Source organism: Oncorhynchus keta, chromosome 12, assembly GCF_023373465.1.
Source record: "Oncorhynchus keta strain PuntledgeMale-10-30-2019 chromosome 12, Oket_V2, whole genome shotgun sequence".
NCBI classification, from domain to species: Eukaryota; Metazoa; Chordata; class Actinopteri; order Salmoniformes; family Salmonidae; genus Oncorhynchus; species Oncorhynchus keta.
The window spans coordinates 11581041-11608979 of NC_068432.1; the positions used below are offsets into that span (position 1 = coordinate 11581041).

A 27939-nucleotide genomic window follows, 5' to 3' on the forward strand; every position below is an offset into this window, starting at 1 on the left:
TTGATTCGATATGAACCAGTAAGAATAATAGAGTAGGATGTCTCACTTGCTTCTGACATCTCTTTCACAGAGAATATCCCATAGAAATAGTTACACATTGTATCTGTCCCATGATGGTGTCTGTGAGAACATGGACAGTGCCATTGAGGCCATCTCAATTTTGAACAGAACCCTGGATGGAATTATGGGATCCTTAACCCACAGGGAGTTCCACCCAGTTGACTACTTAAAAATTGTGAAAGTCCTCAATTGTGCTGCCCATGCAAAAGCAAACTTTTTGGCACTAGAGTCCTCTAGCTCTATGGTATATCAAGAACTATGGAAAATAAGTTTTGCATAACCTGATACCCCAGGTAGGCAGATTATGCACATTTCAGGCCTTTTGAAGGCCCTCGGATCAAATCTCCCACTTAGTCTTAGTCTCAACTGTGGCGAGTTAGAATAAACAAGGTTCCATTGAAAAATGTGGTTGTGCATCAGCAGTATTCCTCATGTCAGTCACTGATAGTTTATTAGCCCATGTCAGCAAATATTTTAGATTGCTAAATTAGCTGACCACTATCTAAACGTGTTATCAAAATCAAACTACTGGCCCCATTGATTTTGTTAGGCAGTCTCACTCAGATATATTCAAAACATTTCTCTCCAACCTATGGCAAAATGTGTAGAATGCAGGTAATTAGTAATACAATTGCAAAATCCTCTGCCCCTTGGCAAAATGTGTAAAATTGAAGCAAATTTGCTTTAAAACTGAAACATTTTCTCTACACCCCACGACAGTGTGGAGAATTCCACAACATTAACTCTAAAAAAATGTCTCTCCAGTAGCAAGAGGGAGTCCACTAAAATGTTTTGCTTGCAATATGGGGGAGAGTGAGGTATGAAAGTTTGGTACAGACCAAACCTCCATGCCAAAACTCTACTTATTTCTGGCAGACCTCAAACAAGAATATAACCAAATGGTCTACTCACTGCATCTTTATTTAATGGAAACTGTTACATTTACATTACATTTAAGTCATTTAGCAGACGCTCTTATCCAGAGCGACTTACAAATTGGTGCATTCACCTTATGACATCCAGTGGAACAGCCACTTTACAATAGTGCATCTAAATCTTTTAAGGGGGGTGAGAAGGATTACTTTATCCTATCCTAGGTATTCCTTAAAGAGGTGGGGTTTCAGGTGTCTCCGGAAGGTGGTGATTGACTCCGCTGTCCTGGCGTCGTGAGGGAGTTTGTTCCACCATTGGGGAGCCAGAGCAGCGAACAGTTTTGACTGGGCTGAGCGGGAACTGTACTTCCTCAGTGGTAGGGAGGCGAGCAGGCCAGATGTGGATGAACGCAGTGCCCTTGTTTGGGTGTAGGGCATGATCAGAGCCTGGAGGTACTGAGGTGCCGTTCCCCTCACAGCTCCGTAGGCAAGCACCATGGTCTTGTAGCGGATGCGAGCTTCAACTGGAAGCCAGTGGAGAGAGAGGAGGAGCGGGGTGACGTGAGAGAACTTGGGAAGGTTGAACACCAGACGGGCTGCGGCGTTCTGGATGAGTTGTAGGGGTTTAATGGCACAGGCAGGGAGCCCAGCCAACAGCGAGTTGCAGTAATCCAGACAGGAGATAACAAGTGCCTGGATTAGGACCTGCGCCGCTTCCTGTGTGAGGCAGGGTCGTACTCTGCGGATGTTGTAGAGCATGAACCTACAGGAACGGGCCACCGCCTTGATGTTAGTTGAGAACGACAGGGTGTTGTCCAGGATCACGCCAAGGTTCTTAGCGCTCTGGGAGGAGGACACAATGGAGTTGTCAACCGTGATGGCGAGATCATGGAACGGGCAGTCCTTCCCCGGGAGGAAGAGCAGCTCCGTCTTGCCGAGGTTCAGCTTGAGGTGGTGATCCGTCATCCACACTGATATACTGTTCATATGGTAAACTAAACAAAGCAGTTATTTTGTGAGATTTGGGCCTCAAAACATTGTCAGTGGGTCATTGGAGTGTTAGCTACGATATGGTCCTTCTGTGGCTCAGTTGGTAGAGCATGGCGCTTGTAACGCCAGGGTAGTGGGTTCGATTCCCGGGACCACCCATACGTAGAATGTATGCACACATGACTGTAAGTCGCTTTGGATAAAAGCGTCAGCTAAATGGCATATATTATTATTATATGAGACTACAATAAGTCACCGGATTCCATTATCATGCGCACTCTTATTTAGATAATTCCCCTCACAAAAAATAAAATAACTGTCCTTCTCAATCTGTGTATAAGGGAAGCCTACTTAATTTCCCTTCATTGAATTGAGGAATTGGGTGTGAAAACACATTTAAAAAAAAAAAAGTCAAGGCCAATGACAAATAATTTATTCTCCAGGACTCAAAATGTAGACAAACTTTTGTTCCTTAAAATCTCACTGTCTTGGACAGTGTACATCTTCAAGTATCTAAAACATACATAGCAGCTATTATCAGTTCAAATTACTGACCAGCCTTGGCTTTACAGATTGGGCCACTGGGGTTATGTGCTTTGTGTTTACAGGGTAATGACATTGGGTTTAATCGACTTCCTCAATGGTGGGGCCTGAGGATCCACCACCTCCAGGAGCAGTTCCGGCACCGCCAGCACCTGGGAAGCCTCCAGGCATTCCTCCGGGCATACCGCCTGTCATACCACCGGCACTCTGGTACAGCTTGGTGATGATGGGGTTGCACACCTTCTCCAGCTCCTGTTGCTGGTGCTCATACTCTTCCTTCTCCGCAGTCTGAAACAAAGACACAGGTTAAGATTAATTGATTTCCCTTCTTGACACGTTACGGTAATAACTTAGTTTTAAAATAATGGGCACATCAATATACTGTACCTGGTTCTTATCCAGCCAGGCAATGATCTCATTGCACTTGTCCAGAATCTTGGTCTTGTCCTCGTCGCTGATCTTGCCCTGCAGTTTCTCATCCTCCACGGTGGATTTCATGTTGAAAGAGTAAGACTCTAGTGAGTTCTTAGACGAGACCTTGTCACGCTGCACATCATCCTCACACTTGTACTTCTCAGCCTCCTGGACCATGCGCTCAATGTCCTCCTTGCTCAGGCGACCTAGTTAGACATTTTTTGAAGGGTTAAGTTAAGGATCATACACTATCCAAGTGTGCATATTGTAATCAAATTTCACTTTGGTCACATATGCTGTTGTTTACCTTTGTCGTTGGTGATGGTGATCTTATTCTCCTTGCCAGTGCTCTTATCAACGGCAGAGACATTGAGGATGCCATTAGCGTCAATGTCGAAGGTGACCTCAATCTGAGGAACACCGCGAGGTGCAGGGGGGATTCCAGTCAGCTCAAACTTGCCCAACAGGTTGTTATCCTTGGTCATGGCCCTCTCACCCTCATACACCTGGAGGATACAGTCAATATTAGCAAAACATACATGTCTTCAAATGAGAAGTAAATTTCACTAAAAGCCGCTCAAGACATCCAAGGAATGTATTGGCCAATTTGTCTTTCAACCGCTGGTGGAAACTACAAATAGCAGGAGTAAACAGCATCACAGATTGTGGCCAAAGGAATGAGGAAACATTGTCCTGAAATTGACCTTTCTTGCAGGCCCCCCCTCACCTGAATGAGCACACCAGGCTGGTTGTCTGAGTAAGTGGTGAAGGTCTGGGTCTGCTTGGTTGGGATGGTGGTGTTACGTTTGATCAAGACTGTCATGACACCGCCAGCGGTCTCAATACCCAGGGACAGGGGTGTGACGTCCAGCAAAAGCAGGTCCTGGACATTCTCAGACTTGTCACCCGAGAGTATGGCTGCCTGGACAGCTGAAAATGAGATTGGGAGGTTAGACACATGGAGAAACATGACTGTAGACGCACTGTGCCATTGTCACTCAGACATCCAAGGAAGGTATTGGGCCATCTTTGGTCTTTCAACCTCTGGTGGAAACTACGAATGGCAGGAGTAAACTTCATCACAGCGAAACTATTGATTTAAGGCTCATTATAGAAGCCCATTGGCCACAGAGCAAACAAGATGATCAGTGATTCACCTGCGCCATAGGCCACAGCTTCGTCGGGGTTGATGCTTTTGTTGAGCTCTTTGCCGTTGAAGAAATCTTGGAGCAGTTTCTGGATCTTGGGGATACGAGTGGAGCCTCCGACCAGGACGATGTCGTGTACCTGGGCTTTGTCCATCTTGGCGTCACGGAGGGATTTCTCCACTGGGTCAAGGGTGCCACGGAAAAGGTCTGCATTGAGCTCCTCAAAGCGAGCCCTGGTGATGGAGGTGTAGAAGTCGATTCCCTCGTACAAAGAGTCGATCTCGATGCTGGCCTGGGTGCTGGAGGACAGGGTGCGCTTTGCCCTCTCACATGCGGTGCGGAGACGGCGAACAGCCCTCTTGTTGTCGCTGATGTCTTTCTTGTACTTGCGCTTGAACTCCGCGATGAAGTGGTTGACCATGCGGTTGTCAAAGTCTTCTCCACCCAGATGAGTGTCTCCAGCAGTGGACTTGACCTCAAAGATACCATCCTCGATGGTCAGGATGGACACGTCAAAGGTGCCGCCACCCAGATCAAAGATAAGGACATTCCTTTCAGCACCGACCTGAAACAGAAGAGAAATTCAGTATTTGCACACAAACTACAAACCAAATGGCTATGCATTCCAGGGCTGTGGTCAATTAAAATGGAGTATAATCTATTTATTTCAAAAGTTATTCAATTGAGTTTAAACAATTACACTTTTAAGTTTTGAATTCTTTTAAAAATCACTTCCTGAATTAACCGCCATCAAAATCGACCCTAGCTGGTGTATTCACTCCGACATCCAGGAAGGTGTTGGGCCATCATTGGTTTTACAACCTCTGGTGGAAACTATGAATGGCAGGCATAAACTTAACCATAGGGACAAACTAGATTTAATGTGCTATCAACTAATTGAAATTAACAGATTATCTTTAAAGGATCATTACAATTTCAATAAAACATAACTGGACCTTAACCTCTAAAAGATATGAGTCTCACCTTCTTGTCCAAGCCATAAGCAATAGCGGCAGCAGTTGGCTCATTGATGATTCGCAAAACGTTCAGACCAGAGATTGTTCCAGCATCTTTGGTTGCTTGGCGCTGAGAGTCATTGAAGTAAGCTGGAACTGTTACAACCGCGTTTGATACAGTCTACAAAGAAAGATGGGGGGGAGAAAGGGTGGGAATGAATATACTTTGTCAATAATACCCTGAAATGGACTGAACCCACCACAATTTCAAAGTGGAACATTTTGGGATGAGATCAATTTGATGTCAACCTTTTCACCCACTCAAAAAGGACAGCCAGAAGTTTGAATTCCCAATGTGTTATCACTATGCTTTCAACCATCTAACCATGTGTACAGTCTTAAAGCGTAACCAAATTGCAACAAAAACAGTGTCTAATTTCTGGTTAAGTTGTCATCCAAATGTGTCATCACTGCACATTCAACCATTTAAAAGTTCAAATGGGAATAAAATGTGCTTCATATAATGGCACAACCAAATTACCTGGATTGCAGTTGAGATTACAAGTCATCAATGCTGATCTAGATTCTGCGCAGATTATTATAGCAATTGTGATGATTCACCGACCTGCAACCTTTGCACACTTTATGATTACACAAGACATGTATAGTTAGTAGCCTCAAAATGTGGCCATGGATGGGTTACTCATTTAAGGTTGAATAAATATGGTTATATTAGTTTGTAAAATAGCCTTAACTTCTGTTAATAGGCCTTTTACTGGATTCAAAAGTGATATTAAATTGAGTTAGGTTGTCAAAGCAAAAAATAAACATTTGAAGGAGATGTGTCTTTTGTGCCACTGACAGTCTGGCTTAATTCCAGTTTGTCAACAAATGTATAATTGAGATGTTGGATTCACGTCTCAATCAAAAATAAGGAATAGGACTGAATCAAACTACTGTATTTAAAGTGCATTTAAAGGTTGATTTATTCATATTCTTTATCTTTTTGGTTGAGATGGAGACGAGAATCCAACAAGTTACCATGACTAAATTAGAAGAAATGAACCAACGCTTCAAACCCTAGGACGCATTAGTGAAAACATATACACACACAGTTGAAGTTGGATGTTTACATACACCTAGGTTGGAGTCATTAAAACCTGTTTAACCGCTCCACAAATCTCTTGTTAACAAACTATAGTTTTGGCAAGTCTGTTAGGACATCTACCTTGTGCATGAAAAGTAATTTTTCCAACAATTGTTTAGACAGATCATTTCACTGTATCACCAATTCCAGTGGGTCAGAAGTTTACATACACCAAGTTGACTGTGCCTTTACAGCTTGGAAAATGTCATGGCTTTCGAAGCTTCTGATTGACTCAAATGATGTCAATTAGCCTATTGGAGGTGTACCTGTGGATGTATTTCAAGGCCTACCTACAAACTCAGTGCCTCTTTGCTTGACAGCATGGGGAAAGAAAATCTAAAGAAATCAGCAAAGACATCAGAATATTTTTTTGTAGACCTCCACAAGTCTGGTTCATCCTTGGGAGCTATTTACAAACACCTGAAGGTACCACTTTCATCTGTACAAACAATAGAAAGCAAGTATAAACACCATGGGACCACGCAGCTGTCATACCACTCCTAAAGATTAAAACACTTTAGTGCAAATCAATCCCAGAACAACAGCAAAGGACCTTGAAGATCCTATAGAACATTTGGGGGCAGAACTGGAAAAAAAAAAATGTGCGAGCAAGGAGGCCTACAAACCTGACTCAGTTACACCAGCTCGGTCAGGAGGAATGTGCCAAAATGCACCAGATTTGCCATTAATTTCTGTGAGATGTCACCCCCCCACAACGGAACCTGCAGGTTCCCGGACACTTCTGGGGGGATGGCCTTAACTCTAACCCTCCGAGCCAACAAGTCCCAGACATTGAGCCGGGCTCGTCACTGACCATGGCAGGACACTGACATTCCGGGTCTTGCAGGAAATCAGAGGCAGAGCGAGCAGTATGGCTGGTGGCATTGTCATGCTGGAGGGTCTGGTCAGGATGAGCCTGCAGGAAGGGTACCACATGAGGAAGGAGGGATGTCTTCCCTGTAATTTACAGCATTGGGATTGCCTGCAATGACAACAACCTCAGCCCGGGTGATGCCGTGACACACTGTCCCAGACTATGACGGACCCTCCACCTCAATCAAGCCTGCTCCAGAGTACAGGCATCAGTGTAATGCTCATTCTTTCAATGATAAACGCGAATCCGACCATCACCCCTGGTGAGACAAAACCGCGACTCGTCAGTGAAGAGCACTTTTTGCCAGTCCTGTCTGATCCAACAACAGTGGATTTGTGCCCATAGGAGACGTTGTTGCCGGTGATGTCTGGTGAGGACCTGCCTTACAACAGGCCTACAAGCCCTCAGTCCAGCCTCTCTCAGCCTATTGCGGACAGTCTGAGCACTGATGAGGGATTATGCGTTCCAGGTTTAACTCTGGCAGTTGCCATCCTGTACCTGTCCCGCAGGTGTGATGTTCGGTGTACCGGTCCTGTGCAGATATTACGTGGTCTGCCACTGCGAGGACGATCAGCTGTCCATCCTGTAGCACCGTCGTCTCACAGAACGGACATTGCCATTATCACAATACATTGACAAATGACATAGAAACAATGTTGATTCAACCAGTTTGTGCCCAGTGGGAAACTCATTTTTAAACTCACCTTCCCGAGGTAGGCCTCTGCAATCTCCTTCATCTTGACCAACACCATGGAGGAGATTTCCTCAGGGTAGAAGCTCTTGTTCTCGCCTTTGTATTCAACCTCCACTTTGGGGCGTCCGCTGTCACTGATGACGTTGAAAGGCCAGTGCTTCATGTCGGATTGAACCACGGTATCCTCAAACCTTCTGCCAATCAAACGCTTAGCATCTGGAATACACAAATAAGTCTTAATGATTGCATTATAGACATACTCCAATCATACCAACTGACCTTTGTTTTCTCACTCAGACATCCAAGGAAGATACTAGAACCATGTTTGGTTATAAAACCTCTAGTGGAAACAACAAATGTCAAGAATCAACTGAATCCAAGTGAACCAAGTTATATCGTCAAATTGAACCATCATTAAAAACACACCTTCAATGACATCTAGCAGAACTAACTTACCAAAAACTGTGTTGCAGGGGTTCATGGCAACCTGATTCTTAGCAGCATCACCAATGAGCCTCTCAGATTCAGTGAAGGCAACGTAGCTTGGAGTGGTCCTGTTGCCCTGGTCGTTGGCAATGATTTCAACCTTGCCATGCTGGAACACACCCACGCAGGAGTAGGTGGTCCCGAGATCGATGCCGACCGCTGTTCCCTTAGACATGGTTACTGTGACAAGAGATAAATAAATATGTAATGCTGAGAAGTCTTATCAATAGGTGGCAGTCATGATCACTCAAGGTAAAGTATGAGACTTGGACTGTGGATTATGAGTCACAAAGATCATAGAGCAACTTCCTATATGGGGAAATACGCCTACTCATTCAATTTCTAAGAATGGTGACTAATCCTGTTCGAGGAAAAGTAATCGGCATTCAGTGTCATTGGATGGGCCAGACAGACATATGCATGGTGCCCTGCCAGGCTGAATCACAATTCACCCACTTCGCCTCCCCATCTGCGCGTTCACCGCCGCCATTTGTACAAGCGTCCCAAAGTTGGAGGGAGTGAAAATTATCGAGGGTGTAGGGGCTAGTTAGACACTTAGTTGGCCAATTCGATCAAAGGCAGCAAGGCTGCGTGCCTCAGTGCTCTCCCGACAGGCACTGCAATATATTTGGAGTTAAATAAAAAAGAACGGAGAGACATGCCTAATTATGTCACGTGCATTTGTTCATGTCTGATCTCGAGACATGACACATGTAACTGATGAATGATGCTCCCGAGTGGCGCAGTGGTCTAAGACACTGCATCTCAGTGCAAGAAGTATCACTGCAGTACCTGGTTTGAATCCAGGCTGCATCACATCCAGCCGTGATTGGGAGTCCCATAGGGCGGTGCACAATTGGCCCAGCGTCGTTCGGGTATGGCCGGGTAGGTCGTCATTGTAAATAAGGATTTGTAATTAACTGATTTATCTAGTTAAATAAAAGATGAAATACTTCCCAAATTAAATGTTACTGAGGTTTATAGCTTATTTCATGCTGATTTTATTATTGAAAAGTGGAACATTAACTGTATCATTCAAGTCAGGATTGTGTCCCAAATTTGATGGGTTTCTTGATCCAATCGCCACTCGTTGGAAGTCAGTTTCATCAGCCACACCTTCCGAACGAGGGGGTGGATTGGGATTCCCAACGGACTATTGTAAAGGCTAGGCAACCGTTAGCCTATTCATAGATACTAACTACCGTTAGCGCCTATTGATGAAGGCATCTTCTACCTGGAGGACTTTGTTAAGAGTCCTGATGCTTGCTCTAAACATATAAATGCGTCAATTAAGGAAAATATATTTCATATCAGCAATCATTTCCATAAAACAAATGACTTCAATATTGTTTTTGTAATTAGTACAACTTCATAGGCTGTGTTCCCATGATCTCCATGATACAGCGATTGTTTACGTTAGACAAGACGACACACAGCTATTTAACCATCTATAGCATGCTCAAACACCTGTGTATATGGGTAACTGGGAGGAAGTGTAGTTCGTCTGCTGGAGGATATATTATTTTTTGCTGATATTAAAGGACCAGCCGTTTAAAAAATAAAAACAACTTTCGAAAGCGATGATTGACTTTCCTAAACGTTAAAACACAGCATCGGCATTGTACTTCACAAGTGGCCAGCAGCTGGCGCCGAAAACCCTATGGAGAGAAAGGTTTGCGAGAGCTCCGCTACTGCAGTTCCATGGAGGAATTCGCCATGTAGCATGAGGTTAATATAATTGTGATGGCAGTTGGAATGGCGTACAAGCCCGTAGGTAAAGACTGTAATGGCGCACGTATAAGTCTCCATTTAATAGAAAAACTTCACAATACCAGTGAACACAACACCATTCAGCCTAATATTATTATCTGTTATTTGGAATGTCTGGCCTTGGCATCATTCCACTTTCACCCAGGTTGACATAGTTCGTCAACGCGATTAATCTAGGATGATCCCTGACCATCTGGGAAGGGGGAGGCACGTGCTTTACACCCTCCCCAACCCGGCTCCTGAAGGACAACGCTGAGTGCTGCAGTACAGCTGGCTCCGCAGCCAAGCGCATTAACATTGCGGCCATTTCACTGGTAGGCTATAACATTTTCTACAGACTAATCTGGCATCAAAGGCTGTCGTCTCGTAGAATTGTTTAATAGACCTACACTGAACATAACAATATTAACATAAATCTTAATCGACAAATAAGTATATTACATCTAATAAGGACACACTGATACCGAAGCGAATATATAAACAATTTTAGGAAAAATACATCACGTTACATATGCCTATAACTGGCAATGACGTAGGCTATAACAGATTAAAATGTTTCCTTGTATTACCTGGATGTGATGTAGGCAATTCTGTATGAAAACTGTTCAGTCTCCGCTACCCGATGAATGAGAAAAGAAGATGCCGGCGAAAGCGTTCATGTATCTTCCGGATAACTTGTGAACCAATCAGCTTCCAAGAACTCCTCTCTCACCTGTCTGTAAAATTCTGCACTTCTAGTACGTTCTAGCAGTCAAAATGATCTACAATCAGAATGTAACCACTTTTGTTCAATGCGGAATGGCCACATGTAAGGAATCAACCAGCACTAGGATCAGTTGTAAAAAATATATATACCCCTCAACGCATTGATTGGTTGAAATCTAGCTCGTGTGTTGCATAAATCACTTGAAAAAAGACGAAGGTCGGTTGAGGATGATAGAATCCCGGAAATAGCAAGAGAATATTCCAGAGCTGTCCTAATCAATGTACTGGCACGGTGTCAAAATAGTCTGACCCACTGTGGGTCAGGTAATAGGTTGGTCAAAGGTTGACATGCAGAGCCACCAGTTTCCATTAACGTGTCCAGGGATTTATTTTGTACGTGTATAGAAAGTTTGCATAGAAAATGCAGTGCGTCTTCATTGAAATTATAATGCCCTCGAATACAGTGTTTGGAGGATATATTGGCACGGTTTTCTGGCCCTTGACTAACTAACAGCTGTGCCAATATATCCTCCGAACACTGGCTTCTTGGGCCTAATCACTAAAATGAAAACACACCGCAGTAGGATATTGTCGCATCTATTTTCAATGCAAACTTTCAAAACGTCTACAAAATATATCACTGGAGAAGTTAATAGAAACATAGCTGGTGTCACATGGTAATTTTGGCTCTGCATGTCAACCTTTGACCAAGCAATTTCATCAATTTATATGGGGGGTTGTGTTACTTTAATACAGTATAACGGGTTACCAAGGGGGGTGTTACCATATGATTGTGATATTACCAATTAGATCCCAGCAACTACATTTCTGATTAGTCAGGAGACAATACAAAAACAAATGAAAATAATGTAATTAATTTTTTATTTTATTTTAAGCCAGGGTGGTCAATGTTCAATCAGATAAAATAAAATGTGTAGTTTTATTGGTCACACACATATTTAGCAGATGTTATTGCTGGTGTAAAGAAATGCTTGTGGAGCCATAAGTAGAGCTGTCTGTCGGTGCCATCTTGATCAATCTAGCAGGCACCCTGCCCAGCCAGGTACTGCCATGGCTTCGCCTCTAAATTTGTGTCATAAACATTTCAATTTGCTGCTAGTTTCGCGCTAGGGCGGGGCTATTGTGAAACACTTCAGTTAGCAATTTCAGCTTGTAAAAACTGTCCCTCTGGCATCTTCCACCCCTTGCACCAGGTTCAGCAATTTACCTGTCTAATACACAGTTCAGACGCCGAATTTATGGAGAGTTGAACTGAATAGAAATTGATATCGGGCTGGCATGTTTAAGATTTAAGAGCTTTACTTGACATACCGATCGATTTCATACAACCTCTCAACACTGCAGCAGACTTCATCGTAGGGTCGAATTCAGGCGTGACAGCGACCTCTCACAGAAGTCCTCCACCTACATAACCGAGGCCATGATTGTGCTTCTGTTATGGGTGTGGTAGAGAAGCAACCTTTATTTGCATGCAATTAACATACTGTATATTAACATACAGTGCCTTCAAAAAATATTCACACCCCTTGACTATTCCACATTTCGTTGTGTTACAGCCTGAATTTAAAATGGATTACATTTAGATTTTTGGATCACTGGCCTACACACAATAACCCATCATGTCAAAGTGGAATGATGTTTTTCGACATTTTTGTAAATCAATTTCAAATGAAAAGCTGAAATGTCTTGAGTCAATAGCTATTCAACTCTTGCATTTTGTTATGGCAAGGCTAAATAAGCTCAGGAGTAAACATTTGCTTAACAAGTCACATAATACGTTGCATGGATTCACTTGGTGTGCAATAATAGTATTTAACATGATTTTTGAATGACTACCTCATCTCTGTACCCCGCATATACAATTATCTGTAAGGTCCCTCAGTCCAGCAGTAAATTTCAAACACATATTCAACCACAAAGACCAGGCATATTTTCCAATGCCTCGCAAAGAAGGTCAAATATTCCTATATGGGTAAGAATAAAAAAAGCAGACAATGAATATCCCTTTGAGCATGGTGAAGTTATTCATTAGACAACAAACAAAGAGGTGTAATGGGTTCGCAATACAAATATGTCGCATAAAGCTCACCTCAAATTTTTTTTTTTTACTGCATCAGGGATACCGTACACAGACTTTCTTCAGTGTGTAGGTACAATTTTCTTTAATTCAAAACAGCATTTGTAAACCTGTCATGGTTCCACCTGTCACCAGAAGGCGGCAGAGACTGTCCTAGAGACATTAATGACAGTCAGGTGTGTCCTATTTACTAATTATGATTTCCCTGTAAAAATAAGTGTTTTTTGTTGTTCTTTGCTGAATATTAATCATTACCTTTAAGCATATTAATTCCCTTAATCAATCCACCCTTAATGACTAAATAATACACACTGATACATCCACCATCATATGGAATCAAAAATGTTACACAAAATCAAACAAAACGAATACATGTATTTACAACAGATTCTTATCATCGACTGCTCTAGGCCTATATCCAATTATAACTCTTCTTTTTGGGATTTGTATTATAATCTTCATTAAAGGAACAGTCTCTCTAAATATTGAAGACAGTCTCATCTAACATTGGCTCCTCGTGGTTAAAAGAAACGGAGCCATCTCCTAGGCCTGGACGCCTGTATTTGTCATCCCACTGGTCGGAGCTCGGAATCGGTCCATATCTCACCATCTGTTGCGTCATCGATCTCTCTAGAGTTCTGGTGATTAAACCTCTCACACATGGGACCAAACAGCATCCACACAACACCAACACACTCATACAGGTGAAAGCAGCCCACAATACAGCACTTACGATATTTTTCCATTTCCCAAACATGCTATCGAACCACCCTGTCAGGGAAGTATCCACCCCAGAGTTCTCTGCTAACTCATGAGCTAATGTGGTCAAACTTGACAGGGCCTTGGTCACTGATCCGTCTGGAGCTGTGTTATTAAAAAATAAACGTACAGCAATGAACCCCAATCATTCTACATACCCCGCTCTTTTCTGCCAATAACATATCGAGAGTCAGTCTATTTTACCAGGTCATGAGGGAGGTGGCGGATAATTGTTCAGAGAAGTTAAGAATTTTCTCCTGTACTTCCAAACCTAAGTCAGTCACATTAACGATTAACTTTCAGCCATTAAAATCTCGGTGCCATTCTTGTATCTATAACACTGGTACTCATCGGGAGTTAAAGTGAACCGAGGTGGGTTGGCCGAGTACTTATTTATTTATTATTTATTATTACTTCAATCTGGCCAACCCAATCCCTGTAAAGTTATTTGCTTTCCTAGGGAATTGTTTAATGTTTACCTTCTTGATCTTCTTTGACTCCTTATTCTGTAAGTCACTCATGAGTGTATTATATAGTTTATCTTTTACTTCTTATCAATGACAACGGCATCATATAATTAGTACCGGAAGGTGGTGGGTCTGGATGTATCAGAAAGGTTACCAAGACTATGATGCAGCTCAGAGTTCCTTGTCTTCCCAAAAACCGCCAACCCTATCCTGCCCTTCGTCGATCTGCTAGGTACCACCCCTTACTCACGCCTCTAGGAGCACACACAGTGATGAAAGGTCGGGATAGGGAATCTTCGTTAAGGAGGTGACCCCTGGACCCTGTTGGTACTCGGTTCTTCACCTAACTCTGTGTGTGAGCAGCAGTGCTTGTATGTGTACATACCCTTTTGCAGTGGGTAACGTGGACCCAAGTGACTCTCTCAGCTATTCTAATGGCAAAGCTGGTGGTTTAACAGAACCTGCTATGGGCCTTACCAACGGGGCTGCTTCCAGTCTTTTCTCCTCAGGGACTGGATCCACACCCAGTCTCCTGGTTGGATTGAGTGAATCACCTTCTCCTGTCATTCACCTGTTCGACACAAAATCTTGGACATACGGGTTTGGTTAACAAACAGTCTTCTCATGTGTTCTGCTAGTATATCTTCAACTTCTATGTCTACCTGTCCTGTTCTGGTCCCTAACTCTGGCATTCTATTTGTTCTACCTGATTAGCTAAAATGTCATCCATTATTTAAAGAAATAGATCCTAGTAAACCAACTCTAGGGATAATATCTTGACCTAATATTTTAGCTACCATAATCTACCATAATCGCCAAGTAAGTTCGAAACGCTTCTACCCATTTGCTATACTTGTCTATTATTGTTAAACACCCCTTCTTCCCTTCACTTCGAGAATAGTTCAATGAAGTCCATTTCCAAATGTTGGAATGGATATTCTACAATTTTTATTTTTTTAAGTAGTTATCTTCTAGGCCACTAAGTCTTTCCTAACCTGCAGTGTTTCCTAACCTGCTCTACCACATGGTGTTTCCTCACCTGCTCTACCACCTGGTGTTTCCTAACCTGCTCTACAATCCTTTCTCCCTGTTGGCACATGGCTCTGCCCATGTGTCAATATTGCTGCATATCTAAACAATGACTTAGGTAAGATTAGTAAATTATCCTTATGTCTGACATTATCTTGTAGGATCGCCCCTTTCATTTTCCACATGTCCAATTCTCCCTGGGGCGTTCGTTCTTGGCTATCCTGTAACAATTCTCTGTCAAGTGATTTATCTACTTTAAAAATGTATCTGTGCTGCTTTGTATGGTTTTAAATGCATATGTGTTGTCTGTGTAAATAGTAACCTTTCTCTCTTTTCTTATTTCGCAGGCTCTAGTCAATGCTACTATTTCGGCCCGTTGTGCAGAATAATTTCTAGGCAATGGTTCAGTGTCTAACTCAAATCAAATGAAATGTATTTATATAGCCCTTCGTACATCAGCTGATATCTCAAAGTGCTGTACAGAAACCCAGCCTAAAACCCCAAACAGCAAGCAATGCAGCTGTAGAAGCACGGTGGCTAGGAAAAACTCCCTAGAAAGGCCAAAACCTAAGAAGAAACCTAGAGAGGAACCAGGCTATGTGGGGTGGCCAGTCCTCTTCTGGCTGTGCCGGGTGGAGATTATAACAGAACATGGCCAAGATGTTCAAATGTTCATAGATGACCAGCATGGTCGTATAATAATAAGGCAGAACAGTTGAAACTGGAGCAGCAGCACGGTCAGGTGGACTGGGGAAAGCAAGGAGTCATCATGTCAGGTAGTCCTGGGGTATGGTCCTAGGGCTCAAGTCCTCCGAGAGAGAGAATTAGAGAGAGCATATGTGGGGTGGCCAGTCCTCTTCTGGCTGTGTCGGGTGGAGATTATAACAGAAGAGAGAGAGAAAGAGAGAAGGAGAGAATTAGAGAACGCACACTTAGATTCACACAGGACACCGAATAGGACAGGAGAAGTACTCCAGATATGACAAACTGACCCTAGCCCCCCGACACATAAACTACTGCAGCATAAATACTGGAGGCTGAGACAGGAGGGGTCAGGAGACACTGTGGCCCCATCCGAGGACACCCCCGGACAGGGCCAAACAGGAAGGATATAACCCCACCCACTTTGCCAAAGCACAGCCCCCACACCACTAGAGGGATGTCTTCAACCACCAACTTACCATCCTGAGACAAGGCTGAGTATAGCCCACAAAGATCTCCGAAGGGGGGGCGCCAACCCAGACAGGATGACCACATCAGTGAATCAACCCACTCAGGTGACGCACCCCTTCCAGGGACGCCATGAGAGAGCCCCAGTAAGCCAGTGACTCGGCCCCTGTAATAGGGTTAGAGGCAGAGAATCCCAGTGGAAAGAGGGAAACTGGCCAGGCAGAGACAGCAAGGGCGGTTCGTTGCTCCAGAGCCTTTCCGTTCACCTTCCCACTCCTGGGCCAGACTACACTCAATCATATGACCCACTGAAAAGATGATGAGTCTTCAGTAAAGACTTAAAGGTTGAGACCGAGTTTGCGTCTCTGACATGGATAGGCAGACCGTTCCATAAAAATGGAGATCTATAGGAGAAAGCCCTGCCTCCAGCTGTTTGCTTAGAAATTCTAGGGACAATTAGGAGGCCTGCGTCTTGTGACCGTAGCGTACGTGTAGGTATGTACGGCAGGACCAAATCAGAGAGATAGGTAGGAGCAAACCCATGTAATGCTTTGTAGGTTTGCAGTAAAACCTTGAAATCAGCCCTTGCTTTGACAGGAGAGGAGAGTGTAGAGAGGAATTTTTTGGGTTCTAGTCAGGATTCTAGCAGCCGTATTTAGCACCAACTGAAGTTTATTTAGTACTTTATCCGGGAAGCCGGAAAGTAGAGCATTGCAGTAGTCTAACCTAGAAGTGACAAAAGCATGGATACATTTTTCTGCATCATTTTTGGACAGAACGTTTCTGATTTTTGCAATGTTACGTAGATGGGAAAAAGCTGTGCTTGAAATGGTCTTGATATGTTCTTCAAAAGAGAGATCAGGGTCCAGAGTAACGCCGAGGTCCTTCACAGTTTTATTTGAGACGACTGTACAACCATTAAGATTAATTGTCAGATTCAACAGAAGATCTCTTTGTTTCTTGGGACCTAGAACAAGCATCTCTGTTTTGTCCGAGTTTAAAAGTAGAAAGTTTGCAGCCATCCACTTCCTTATGTCTGAAACACATGCTTCTAGCAAGGGCAATTTTGGGGCTTCACCATGTTTCATTGAAATGTACAGCTGTGTGTCATCCGCATAGCAGTGAAAGTTAACATTATGTTTTCGAATAACATCCCCAAGAGGTAAAATATATAGTGAAAACAATAGTGGTCCTAAAACGGAACCTTGAGGAACACCGAAATGTACAGTTGATTTGTCAGAGGACAAACCATTCACAGAGACAAACTGATATCTTTCCGACAGATAAGATCTAAACCAGGCCAGAACTTGTCCGTGTAGACCAATTTGGGTTTCCAATCTCTCCAAAAGAATGTGGTGATCAATGGTATCAAAAGCAGCACTAAGGTCTAGGAGCACGAGGACAGATGCAGAGCCTCGGTCCGATGCCATTAAAATGTAATTTACCACCTTCACAAGTGCCGTCTCAGTGCTATGATTGGGTCTAAAGCCAGACTGAAGCATTTCGTATACATTGTTTGTCTTCAGGAAGGCAGTGAGTTGCTGCGCAACAGCCTTTTCTAAAATATTTGAGAGGAATGGAAGATTCGATATAGGCTGATATTTTTTTTATATTTTCTGGGTCAAGGTTTGGCTTTTTCAAGAGAGGCTTTATTACTGCCACTTTTAGTGAGTTTGGTACACATCCGGTGGATAGAGAGCCGTTTATTATGTTCAACATAGGAGGGCCAAGCACGGGAAGCAGCTCTTTGAGTAGTTTAGTTGGAATAGGGTCCAGTATGCAGCTTGAAGGTTTAGAGGCCATGATTATTTTCATCATTGTGTCAATAGATATAGTACTAAAACACTTGAGCGTCTCTCTTGATCCTAGGTCTTCGTAGAGTTGTGCAGACTCAGGACAACTGAGCTTTGAAGGAATACGCAGATTTAAAGAGGAGTCCGTAATTTGCTTTCTAATAATCATAATATTTTCCTCAAAGAAGTTCATGAATTTATCACTGCTAAAGTGAAAGTCATCCTCTCTTGGGGAATGCTGCTTTTTAGTTAGCTTTGCGACAGTATCAAAAAGGAATTTCGGATTGTTCTTATTTTCCTCAATTAAGTTAGAAAAATAGGATGATCGAGCAGCAGTAAGGGCTCTTCGGTACTGTCTTTCCAAGCTAGTCGGAAGACTTCCAGTTTGGTGTGGCGCCATTTCCGTTCCAATTTTCTGGAAGCTTGCTTCAGAGCTCGGGTATTTTCTGTGTACCAGGGAGCTAGTTTCGTATGAGAAATGTTTTTAGTTTTTAGGGGTGCAACTGCATCTAGGGTATTACTACGCAAGGTTAAATTGAGTTCCTCAGTTAGGTGGTTAACTGATTTTTGTCCTCTGGCGTCCTTGGGTAGACAGAGGGAATCTGGAAGGACATCAAGGAATCTTTGTGTTGTCTGTGAATTTATAGCACGACTTTTGATGTTCCTTGGTTGGGGTCTGAGCAGATTATTTGTTGCAATTGCAAACGTAATAAAATAGTGGTCTGATAGTCCAGGATTATGAGGAAAAACATTAAGATCCACAACATTTATTCCATGGGACAAAACTAGGTCCAGCGTATGACTGTGACAGTGAGTGGGTCCAGAGACATGTTGGAGTCGATGATGGCTCCGAAAGCCTTTTGGAGTGGGTCTGTGGACTTTTCCATGTGAATATTAAAGTTACCAAAGATTAGAATATCATCTGCTATGACTACAAGGTCCGATAGGAATTCAGGGAACTCAGTGAGGAACGCTGTATATGGCCCAGGAGGCCTGTAAACAGTAGCTATAAAAAGTGATTGAGTAGGCTGCATAGATTTCATGACTAGAAGCTCAAAAGACGAAAACGTCATTTTTTTTTGTAAATTTAAATTTGCTATCGTAAATGTTAGCAACACCTCCGCCTTTGCGGGATGCACGGGGGATATGGTCACTACTGTAGCCAGGAGGTGAGGCCTCATTTAAAACAGTAAATTCATCAGGCTTAAGCCATGTTTCAGTCAGGCCAATCACATCAAGATTATAATCAGTGATTAGTTCATTGACTATAATTGCCTTTGACACCTTCGTTCCTGAAACCAACTAAGTTTTCTCTTTTAGTTAGGGTAACAACTACTTTCAACAAAATCATCATATCTCTTCCTAGCGAATTTACTAAACATACACTTAAAATAAAAAATAAAATACCTGCCTGCTCTGTTAACTTGTCATATTTTTAAAACAAATGGAGCAGAAAGTCTTTCCACAAATGAATATCCTAAAGCTAAGTGAACCAAATTCTCTTCCCCTTTTATTCTTATTCTGTCTTTTCTGTCTGTCACGGTATTATTTATGTCCCCCATTTCTCGGGAGAGCCTTACACTCTGCCATCTAATCCTGTTTATAATTTAACTATGCTGGTCTCCACTCAGTAATTGTTATCTACCCATTCTGTGTCCCTTCTATTTTCTCTCCTCATGCTACTGTCACTCTTATGGCTAACGAGACGTGGTGTAGTCACAAAAACATACAGGAACTCAAGTCCTTCTGTTCACCTGATTTAGAATTCCTCACAATCAAATGTGGACCGCATTATCTACCAAGGGAATTCTCTTCGATTATAATCACAGCCGTATATATTCCCCCCCAAGCAGACACATCGATGGCTCTGAACAAACTTTATTTGACTCTTTGCAAACTGAAATCCCTACATCCTGAGGCTGCATTCATTGTAGCTGGGGATTTTAACAAGGCTAATCTGAAAACAAGACTCCCTAAATTGTATCAGCATATCGATTGCGCAACCAAGGCTGGCAAAACCTTGGATCATTGCTATTCTAACTTCCGCGATGCATATAAGGCCCTGCCCCGCCCTCCTTTCAGAAAAGCTGACCACGACTCCATTTTGTTGATCCCTGCCTACAGACAGAAACTAAAACAAGAAGCTCCCACGCTGAGGTCTGTCCAACGCTGGTCCAACCAATCTGATTCCACACTCCAAGACCGCTTCCATCATGTGGACTGGGATATGTTTCGTATTGTGTCAGACAACAACATTGACGAATACGCTGATTCGGTGTGCGAGTTCATTAGAACGTGCGTTGAAGATGTCGTTCCCATAGCAATGATTAAAACATTCCCAAACCAGAAACCGTGGATTGATGGCAGCATTTGTGTGAAACTGAAAGTGCGAACCACTGCTTTTAATCAGGGCAAGGTGACCGGTAACATGGCCGAATACAAACAGTGTAGCTATTCCCCCCGCAAGGCAATCAAACAAGCTAAGCGTCAGTATAGAGACAAAGTAGAATCTCAATTCAACAGCTCAGACACAAGAGGTATGTGGCAGGGTCTACAGTCAATCACGGATTACAAAAAGAAAACCAGCCCCGTCACGGACCAGGATGTCTTGCTCCCAGGCAGACTAAATAACTTTTTTGCCCGCTTTGAGGACAATACAGTGCCACTGACACGGCCTGCAACCAAAACATGCGGCCTCTCCTTCACTGCAGCCGAGGTGAGTAAAACATTTAAACGTGTTAACCCTCGCAAGGCTGCAGGCCCAGACGGCATCCCCAGCCGCACCCTCAGAGCATGCGCAGACCAGCTGGCTGGTGTGTTTACGGATATATTCAATCAATCCCTATCCCAGTCGGCTGTTCCCACATGCTTCAAGAGGGCCACCATTGTTCCTGTTCCCAAGAAAGCTAAGGTAACTGAGCTAAACGACTACCGCCCCGTAGCACTCCCTTCCGTCATCATGAAGTGCTTTGAGAGACTAGTCAAGGACCATATCACCTCCACCCTACCTGACACCCTAGACCCACTCCAATTTGCTTACCGCCCAAATAGGTCCACAGACGATGCAATCTCAACCACACTGCACACTCCCCTAACCCATCTGGACAAGAGGAATACCTATGTGAGAATGCTGTTCATCGACTACAGCTCGGCATTTAACACCATAGTACCCTCCAAGCTCGTCATCAAGCTTGAGACCCTGGGTCTCGACCCCGCCCTGTGCAACTGGGTACTGGACTTCCTGACGGGCCACCCCCAGGTGGTGAGGGTAGGCAACAACATCTCCACCCCGCTGATCCTCAACACTGGGGCCCCACAAGGGTGCGTTCTGAGGCCTCTCCTGTACTCCCTGTTCACCCACGACTGCGTGGCCACGCACGCCTCCAACTTAATCATCAAGTTTGCGGACGACACAACAGTGGTAGGCTTGATTACCAACAACGACGAGACGGCCTACAGGGAGGAGGTGAGGGCCCTCGGAGTGTGGTGTCAGGAAAATAACCTCACACTCAACGTCAACAAAACTAAGGAGATGATTGTGGACTTCAGGAAACAGCAGAAGGAACACCCCCCTATCCACATCGATGGAACAGTAGTGGAGAGGGTAGCAAGTTTTAAGTTCCTCGGCATACACATCACAGACAAACTGAATTGGTCCACCCACACAGACAGCATCGTGAAGAAAGCGCAGCAGCGCCTCTTCAACCTCAGGAGGCTGAAGAAATTTGGCTTATCACCAAAAGCACTCACAAACTTCTACAGATGCACAATCGAGAGCATCCTGGCGGGCTGTATCACCGCCTGGTACAGCAACTGCTCCGCCCACAACCGTAAGGCTCTCCAGAGGGTAGTGAGGTCTGCACAACGCATCACCGGGGGCAAACTACCTGCCCTCCAGGACACCTACACCACCCGATGTTACAGGAAGGCCATAAAGATCATCAAGGACAACAACCACCCGAGCCACTGCCTGTTCACCCCGCTATCATCCAGAAGGCGAGGTCAGTACAGGTGCATCAAAGCTGGGACCGAGAGACTGAAAAACAGCTTCTATCTCAAGGCCATCAGACTGTTAAACAGCCACCACTAACATTGATTGGCTGCTGCCAACACACTGACTCATCTCCAGCCACTTTAATAATGGGAATTGATGGGAAATTATGTAAAATATATCACTTGCCACTTTAAACAATTCTACCTAATATAATGTTTACATACCCTACATTATTCATCTCATATGTATACGTATATACTGTACTCTATATCATCTACTGCATCTTTATGTAATACATGTATCACTAGCCACTTTAACTATGCCACTTTGTTTACATACTCATCTCATATACTTTACTCGATACCATCTACTGTATCTTGCCTATGCCGCTCTGTACCATCACTCATTCATATATCTTCATGTACATATTCTTTATCCCCCTGCACTTGTGTGTATAAGGCAGTAGTTTTGGAATTGTTAGTTAGATTACTTGTTGGTTATTACTGCATTGTCGGAACTAGAAGCACAAGCATTTCGCTACACTCGCATTAACATTGCTAACCATGTGTATGTGACAAATAAAATTTGATTAGACTCTTTCTTATAACAGTCAGTATCAAATATGGGTTCTGTTTCCAAATATTGACTAAATGTCTCACTGTCTCCCTGTCTGCAATGATGGATTTTTAGAAAAATCAACATGTCTATGGTAGTAATCTCTAAGATTATTACCTAGTTGATCAAGTTTATCTCGATACTCTCAATGATCCAGAATCACCACAGATGTCATATTTCCCTGTCTTCTTGGCTTAGAATATGTCCTAAATACTTAACATATGTCTACCATTATTAAAACGCATTCTTACTAACTTTGTAACCTTATTCAACAACAAAATATAATAATACTATTATATCATTTGCACAGCCTTGTTGTGTTAAATGTATTACACTGCATACAACAACAGCTGACTACCTAAGGGAAAATAAACATTTTCTAGATTACTAAACATTACTTAAGCCAAAATAGTGGGAGTTTCAAAATAACCTTATGATAGTTTTTTATAAACCCAACTTCGCCCCATTTTTAACCCATAATTCTCCATGAGAGTATTGTATAAAAAATACTACTACTGGTCAAAAGATAAAACAAAGTTTCAAATAACATAATCAGATCCAAATCACTACTCTGAAACCCTCCACGAAGAATAATTATTTTACCCTTATGCCCATAGGAAGAGAGACTTAAGGAAGTCTACCCTTAGTCAAAGGCTATTCCCTTTCTTTCTTCTCATTGGTTCAAATCACAAATATGTTAAAGAACTATAAACTCTATCATAATTATCAATTACACAAATGACTTTAAAATCAGTATTACAAATGACCTTAAATTCATTATCCAAATGGCCCTCCAATGATGCTGATCAGACCACAAAGGAAAGCCATTATAGAGGTCAAAAGTCATACCACCCCTTCAAAGAAATGTTTCTTACTATATTAGACAAATTAAAGAAAAACTGTCAAACATTTTCTACATGTTGTATCCCAGGTTCCCAGAACATTCCTTTATCAAAAGAATTCACGTGTTTAATTAAAACTCAGAAAATAAAACTTCTAAAATTCCATGTGTGTGTACCCCTTTAAGATATCGTGGTTCTAGGAGAAATGGAAAACTCCTCAAACCCAAAGGAATTAGAACATACCAATCCAAACATAGTATTTTTTTTAAAAATGTAATATCAACTAATAGTAATTAGTTAGTAAAAACAATTAGTAAAAACAACAAACATTTCCAGGTTTCTTCAATTTGGTAGAAATATACCTCTATCTCACTCGCTCCCTCCAAGATTACAGCCCCAGAAAGCATTCCAAAGAGAGACAATGAAGCACTCCTTTTCCCAGAAAAAAAACACAACCACTTGGTCAGCGTTTCATTATACTACATCAATTCAGAAACCCAAACATTGACTACAAACAAAAAACCTAATAATAACAATAATTGCATTGTACTCCCTCCAATCATTAGTTTTAAACTTCCTCAATGGTTATATGTACTTAATTGAACATTCGCTACCCTTGGATACAATACTGTACTTCAAATCTATGAAATTCCCCTCATTTACATATTACTTGACTAATTTGGCCCAAGCTTGCTTTACAACATTAAAACCCATTGTCTGTCTTCAAACAGGCTCTCAAAGTGCTTGATAGGGATCCCCTGCCATTAGACACACACAACTGTGATTAATGTGCACTGTCCCTGTAAAATAAAATTAACTCATAATCAGAAACTATCACAAAACTTTTATGATTCAACTATTCAGACCTGAATCCCTTACAGCTAAATATAGCCCAGCGAGCACAACTAACTCACCTATTCTTACCAGTAGGCGAAAATATAACCGCTACTCAAACAACGTTCTGCCTTACCTATATCGTAAGAGTAAAACCAAACTTTACAGCTTTCTCTTCTCTTTCAGCTTCACACTTATGAAATGTCCAAGACTTAAAAGTAACATGTAAATCGCCAAATGTATAACATACTTCAGTCAACCCTTTAGAATAAAAACATTTCGGTGGACACAACTCTATCGCCATACCTAAATCTAATGCAGATAGGTAAACTGTCTCTTCTGTGATTCAGTTATTCTCAATACACCCTTTCTCTACACTTGCCTTCTTACCTTCTTTTTTCCGGGCTTCAGACAGCCAGGTATCTAACCCTCGACCCGCTGTTTCCCTTGACTATCTACACATGTCCTATGTATCTACTTTATCATTAATTCAAATTTTTCTACATCTAGACGTCTCTCAAAGTCATACTTCTTTCTCCATTTTGGGCATTAGATGTACCTCTCATCCCCGGTTAATTCTTGTACCTCCTTTGAGGATTTACCACCCATGTTATTCAATTACCTTTCCTTCTTATTCTGCTTCTTCTCACGATCTATGTGTATCTGCTTTTTACCTTCTATGTGTGTGTGCTTTTTACCGTTATTATCCTTAACCTATGTTGGTTGATAAATACCTCCCGTTAATCTTTCCTAGAATTTTAGAATCATTATTTGTATGAATCCTGATATATTATTTAGATCTCACAGTTCTACTTATTCCTTGTTGTTCCTTGTGACTTTTGACTGATCAATATATCTATCTCACACGCAAATAATGATCTTCTTATTCTATGTGTGTGCTTTTAAAACTCTGATCTCTTCTCACAATCTATGTGTCTCACAATTGATCTGTATGTATGTCCCTCCTATGTGTGTGCTTTTTCCTTTCTTGAAACTTTATCTATAGAGCTCTCTTTCGATCGACATTAGGTCTCAGACGTATACAACTTGTAAGCTATATCCCAGGGTTTGTAAAGTCCTAGTTAACAGCCTATTTTTTTGTTGCTCCTTGTGATTTTGACACGTTAATATCTCGTACCTCACCCCTATATTAGGCTTCCCTTCTTCAATGGATAATCAGACCTAGATAGGCGCCTCCTAAAGATCTGACCATCCCCTCCTAAGCGTATTTATACAGGCGACCTATATTAATATAATTATGCCTCCTCTCTCATAATTCTATTATTATATTTCGCCTTTCAACCAATTTTACGTTTAAGGTCTCAACATTTAGCTAGTTTATATTGGTAGTGGCCACAGATATCTTGGAATCATTCTGGACCCCCCTCCTCCTTTTTGAATTTATACCCGATTCCTATCTTCCATATGCACCGAGTACTTGGTTCCCTTTAAAACAATTTTCTCCACACAAAATTCTAAAGACAGGTCACCAGATATAAACTCCTCTGGATATTTTAGCATCTAACACCCAGAATACATTAAACAGAAAACAGGAATCCGGCTTCGGAGGACCAAGCTGTCACGAGAATTTTCAATCACAATGATAATAACTAACAATCAAAGTTTGCCCAATCCCCAAGATTTGTAAGACCCTGGGTTTAATAATAATTCGGCAAAGACTCAGCTTATGCAAACGGTTAGTACAGTTTATTCACAAGAGCGCTCTAAAGTCAAGAATGCAAACACAGTCTTTATAACACACACACAAACAAGTTCAAATCTTAAGCCATGCCTTGCTCAGACAGTCAGTGTTTTTCCACTACACAGTTACATTGTTTCTTTAATCTGCAACATGTTTCATAATCTTCTGCAAGCCTAACAGTTTCTCCACTCCACAGGTGGAGACAGAATGTCCTATAAGGAACACAGTAATACAACTTGTCTGTCGATAGCTCCTCTTATCATTTGTTTCACACTTGCAGCCTGCTTACATACGAACAAGGAGCAAAAGGTCCTTGTTCTAATTCTGACTAAATCTACACCCATCATCAGATTATAGTTTTATGATTCTAATAAATTTCATACAATTATATGGTTTCAGAGTGGAATATTTTAATCATTACCTTTAAGCATATAATCCCCTTATCAGACGGCCACCCGGGAGGAGGCAAGGAGTTCCTCACACAGTGCTGTCTGGTGTTCGAGCTACAGTCCTCCTCATTCCACACCGATCGGGCCATGCTCGCCTACATAATTTCTCTACTCTCGGGCAAGGCCCTGGTGTGGGCAACGGCGGTGTGGGAACAGCAGCCACCATCCTGCAGCTCCATATAAGCCTTCACTACCGAGCTGCAACGAGACTTTGACCACCCTGTCGGTGGAAGGGGAAGTGGCCAACATCCGCCAATGGGCCAGACTAGTGGCTGGCTTCGCCATTGACTTCCGCACCTTCACGGCCGGGAGTGAGTGGAATACAGAGGCACTGATCACCGCTTTCCACCAGGGGTTGTCTAACTTCATCAAGGATGAACTGGCCTCTCGGGAACTGGGAGAGGACCTCGAGTCCCTGATAACGCTGGCAATCAGGATTGACAACTGTCTCCGAGAACGTGTGAGACAGCAATTTTTTTGACACCATCCTGGTTTCCTGAGCACCCCAAGCCACCCAAACCCAGCATTGAGGAGCCCATGCAGCTGGGATGCACACGTCTGAGACCACAGGAGCGTGACACGGGCATGCACAAAGGCTGCTGCCTCTACTGCGGAGGTCTCTGTCATCTCCATGCTACATGCCCACAGCTGACGGGAAACGCCAGGGCTCACCAGGACAAGGGGAGATCCTGACGAGCTGTGCAGTTACCCCCCGGCTACCCTGTCACCGTCTGTCACTATCCGCAACCCTCCACTGGGACAACCGTCAGCACCAGATTCAAGCCTTCGGGGACTCTGGGCCGCAGATCATTTAATTGATCAAGACTTCGCCAGAGAATTACAAATCCCCTACGTGAAATGTCCCATCCCTCTGCAGATTCAAGCCCTCGATGGATGCTCTGGCCAGGTGGAATATCAGACCAATCCCATTCTACTGCAGGTTGATGTGAATCACTCAGGCACTTAGTTTTCTTTTGATCACAGCTCCCAAGAACCTCCTTATACTAGGGTACCCCTGGCTAGCGTTACATAACCCACTACTCTCCTGACCCAGAGGGTTGGTGTAACGCCGTTCTTCGTTTGTCGAAAGAGAGTCGGACCGAAATGCAGCGTGGTGGTTACTCATGTCTTTAATAAATGAATCGCGATACATGAAATAACTTATACAAATACAAAAACAACAAACGGAATGTGAAAACCTAATACAGCCTGTCTGGTGAACAACAACACGGAGACAGGAACAATCACCCACGAAATACACAGTGAAACCCCGGCTACCTAAATACGGTTCCCCATCAGAGACAACAAGAATCACCTGACTCTGATTGAGAACCGCCTCAGGCAGCCAAGCCTATACTAGACACACCCCTAATCAACCACAATCCCAATGCCTACAAAAACCCCAATACGACAATACAATAAACCCATGTCACACCCTGGCCTGAACAAATAATGAAAGAAAACACAAAATACTAAGACCAAGGCGTGACAGTTGGGTGATCTTGCTCTCCGAATAAGTAAGGTCTTT

General features: G+C 42.8%; 1 protein-coding gene, 1 long non-coding RNA gene and 1 other non-coding gene across 3 annotated transcripts in view; all 3 read right to left on the minus strand.

Moving 5' to 3' along the window:
- Positions 1 to 2340: 2340 nt before the first annotated feature.
- On the minus strand, positions 2341 to 10681 carry LOC118390988 (heat shock cognate 70 kDa protein-like). Its single transcript, XM_052457738.1, has 9 exons — positions 10524 to 10681; positions 8155 to 8364; positions 7709 to 7914; positions 5012 to 5164; positions 4037 to 4592; positions 3607 to 3809; positions 3187 to 3385; positions 2853 to 3085; positions 2341 to 2753 (listed from the first exon to the last, which is right to left on the minus strand). The coding sequence occupies exons 2-9, from the start codon at positions 8357 to 8359 to the stop codon at positions 2547 to 2549; spliced, it is 1962 nt and encodes a 653-aa protein (XP_052313698.1). The 5' UTR covers positions 8360 to 8364; positions 10524 to 10681; the 3' UTR covers positions 2341 to 2546.
- LOC127906549 (small nucleolar RNA SNORD14) lies at positions 3874 to 3967 on the minus strand. Its single transcript, XR_008061835.1, has one exon. It is a non-coding gene; the product is annotated as a small nucleolar RNA SNORD14 (small nucleolar RNA).
- An 843-nt stretch (positions 10682 to 11524) lies between the features above and the next one.
- Positions 11525 to 27939, minus strand: part of LOC118391660 (uncharacterized) — a 39572-nt gene continuing 23157 nt past the window's right edge. Inside the window, exon 4 of the long non-coding RNA XR_008060732.1 lies at positions 11525 to 15875. This is a non-coding gene — a long non-coding RNA (uncharacterized LOC118391660). The remainder of the gene's footprint in view (positions 15876 to 27939) is intronic.

What these genes read in the sequence shown, in the direction of transcription:
- LOC118390988 (XM_052457738.1), bottom strand. Translation starts at nt 8,359, where the DNA reads ATGTCTAAGGGAACAGCGGTCGGCATCGATCTCGGGACCACCTACTCC. An exon ending in CAGAGGCCTACCTCGGGAAG is followed by an intron (nt 5,165 to 7,708) that starts GTGAGTTTAAAA and finishes CTTTCTTTGTAG; the next exon opens with ACTGTATCAAACGCGGTTGT. An exon ending in CCTGGCTGGATAAGAACCAG is followed by an intron (nt 2,754 to 2,852) that starts GTACAGTATATT and finishes TCTTTGTTTCAG; the next exon opens with ACTGCGGAGAAGGAAGAGTA.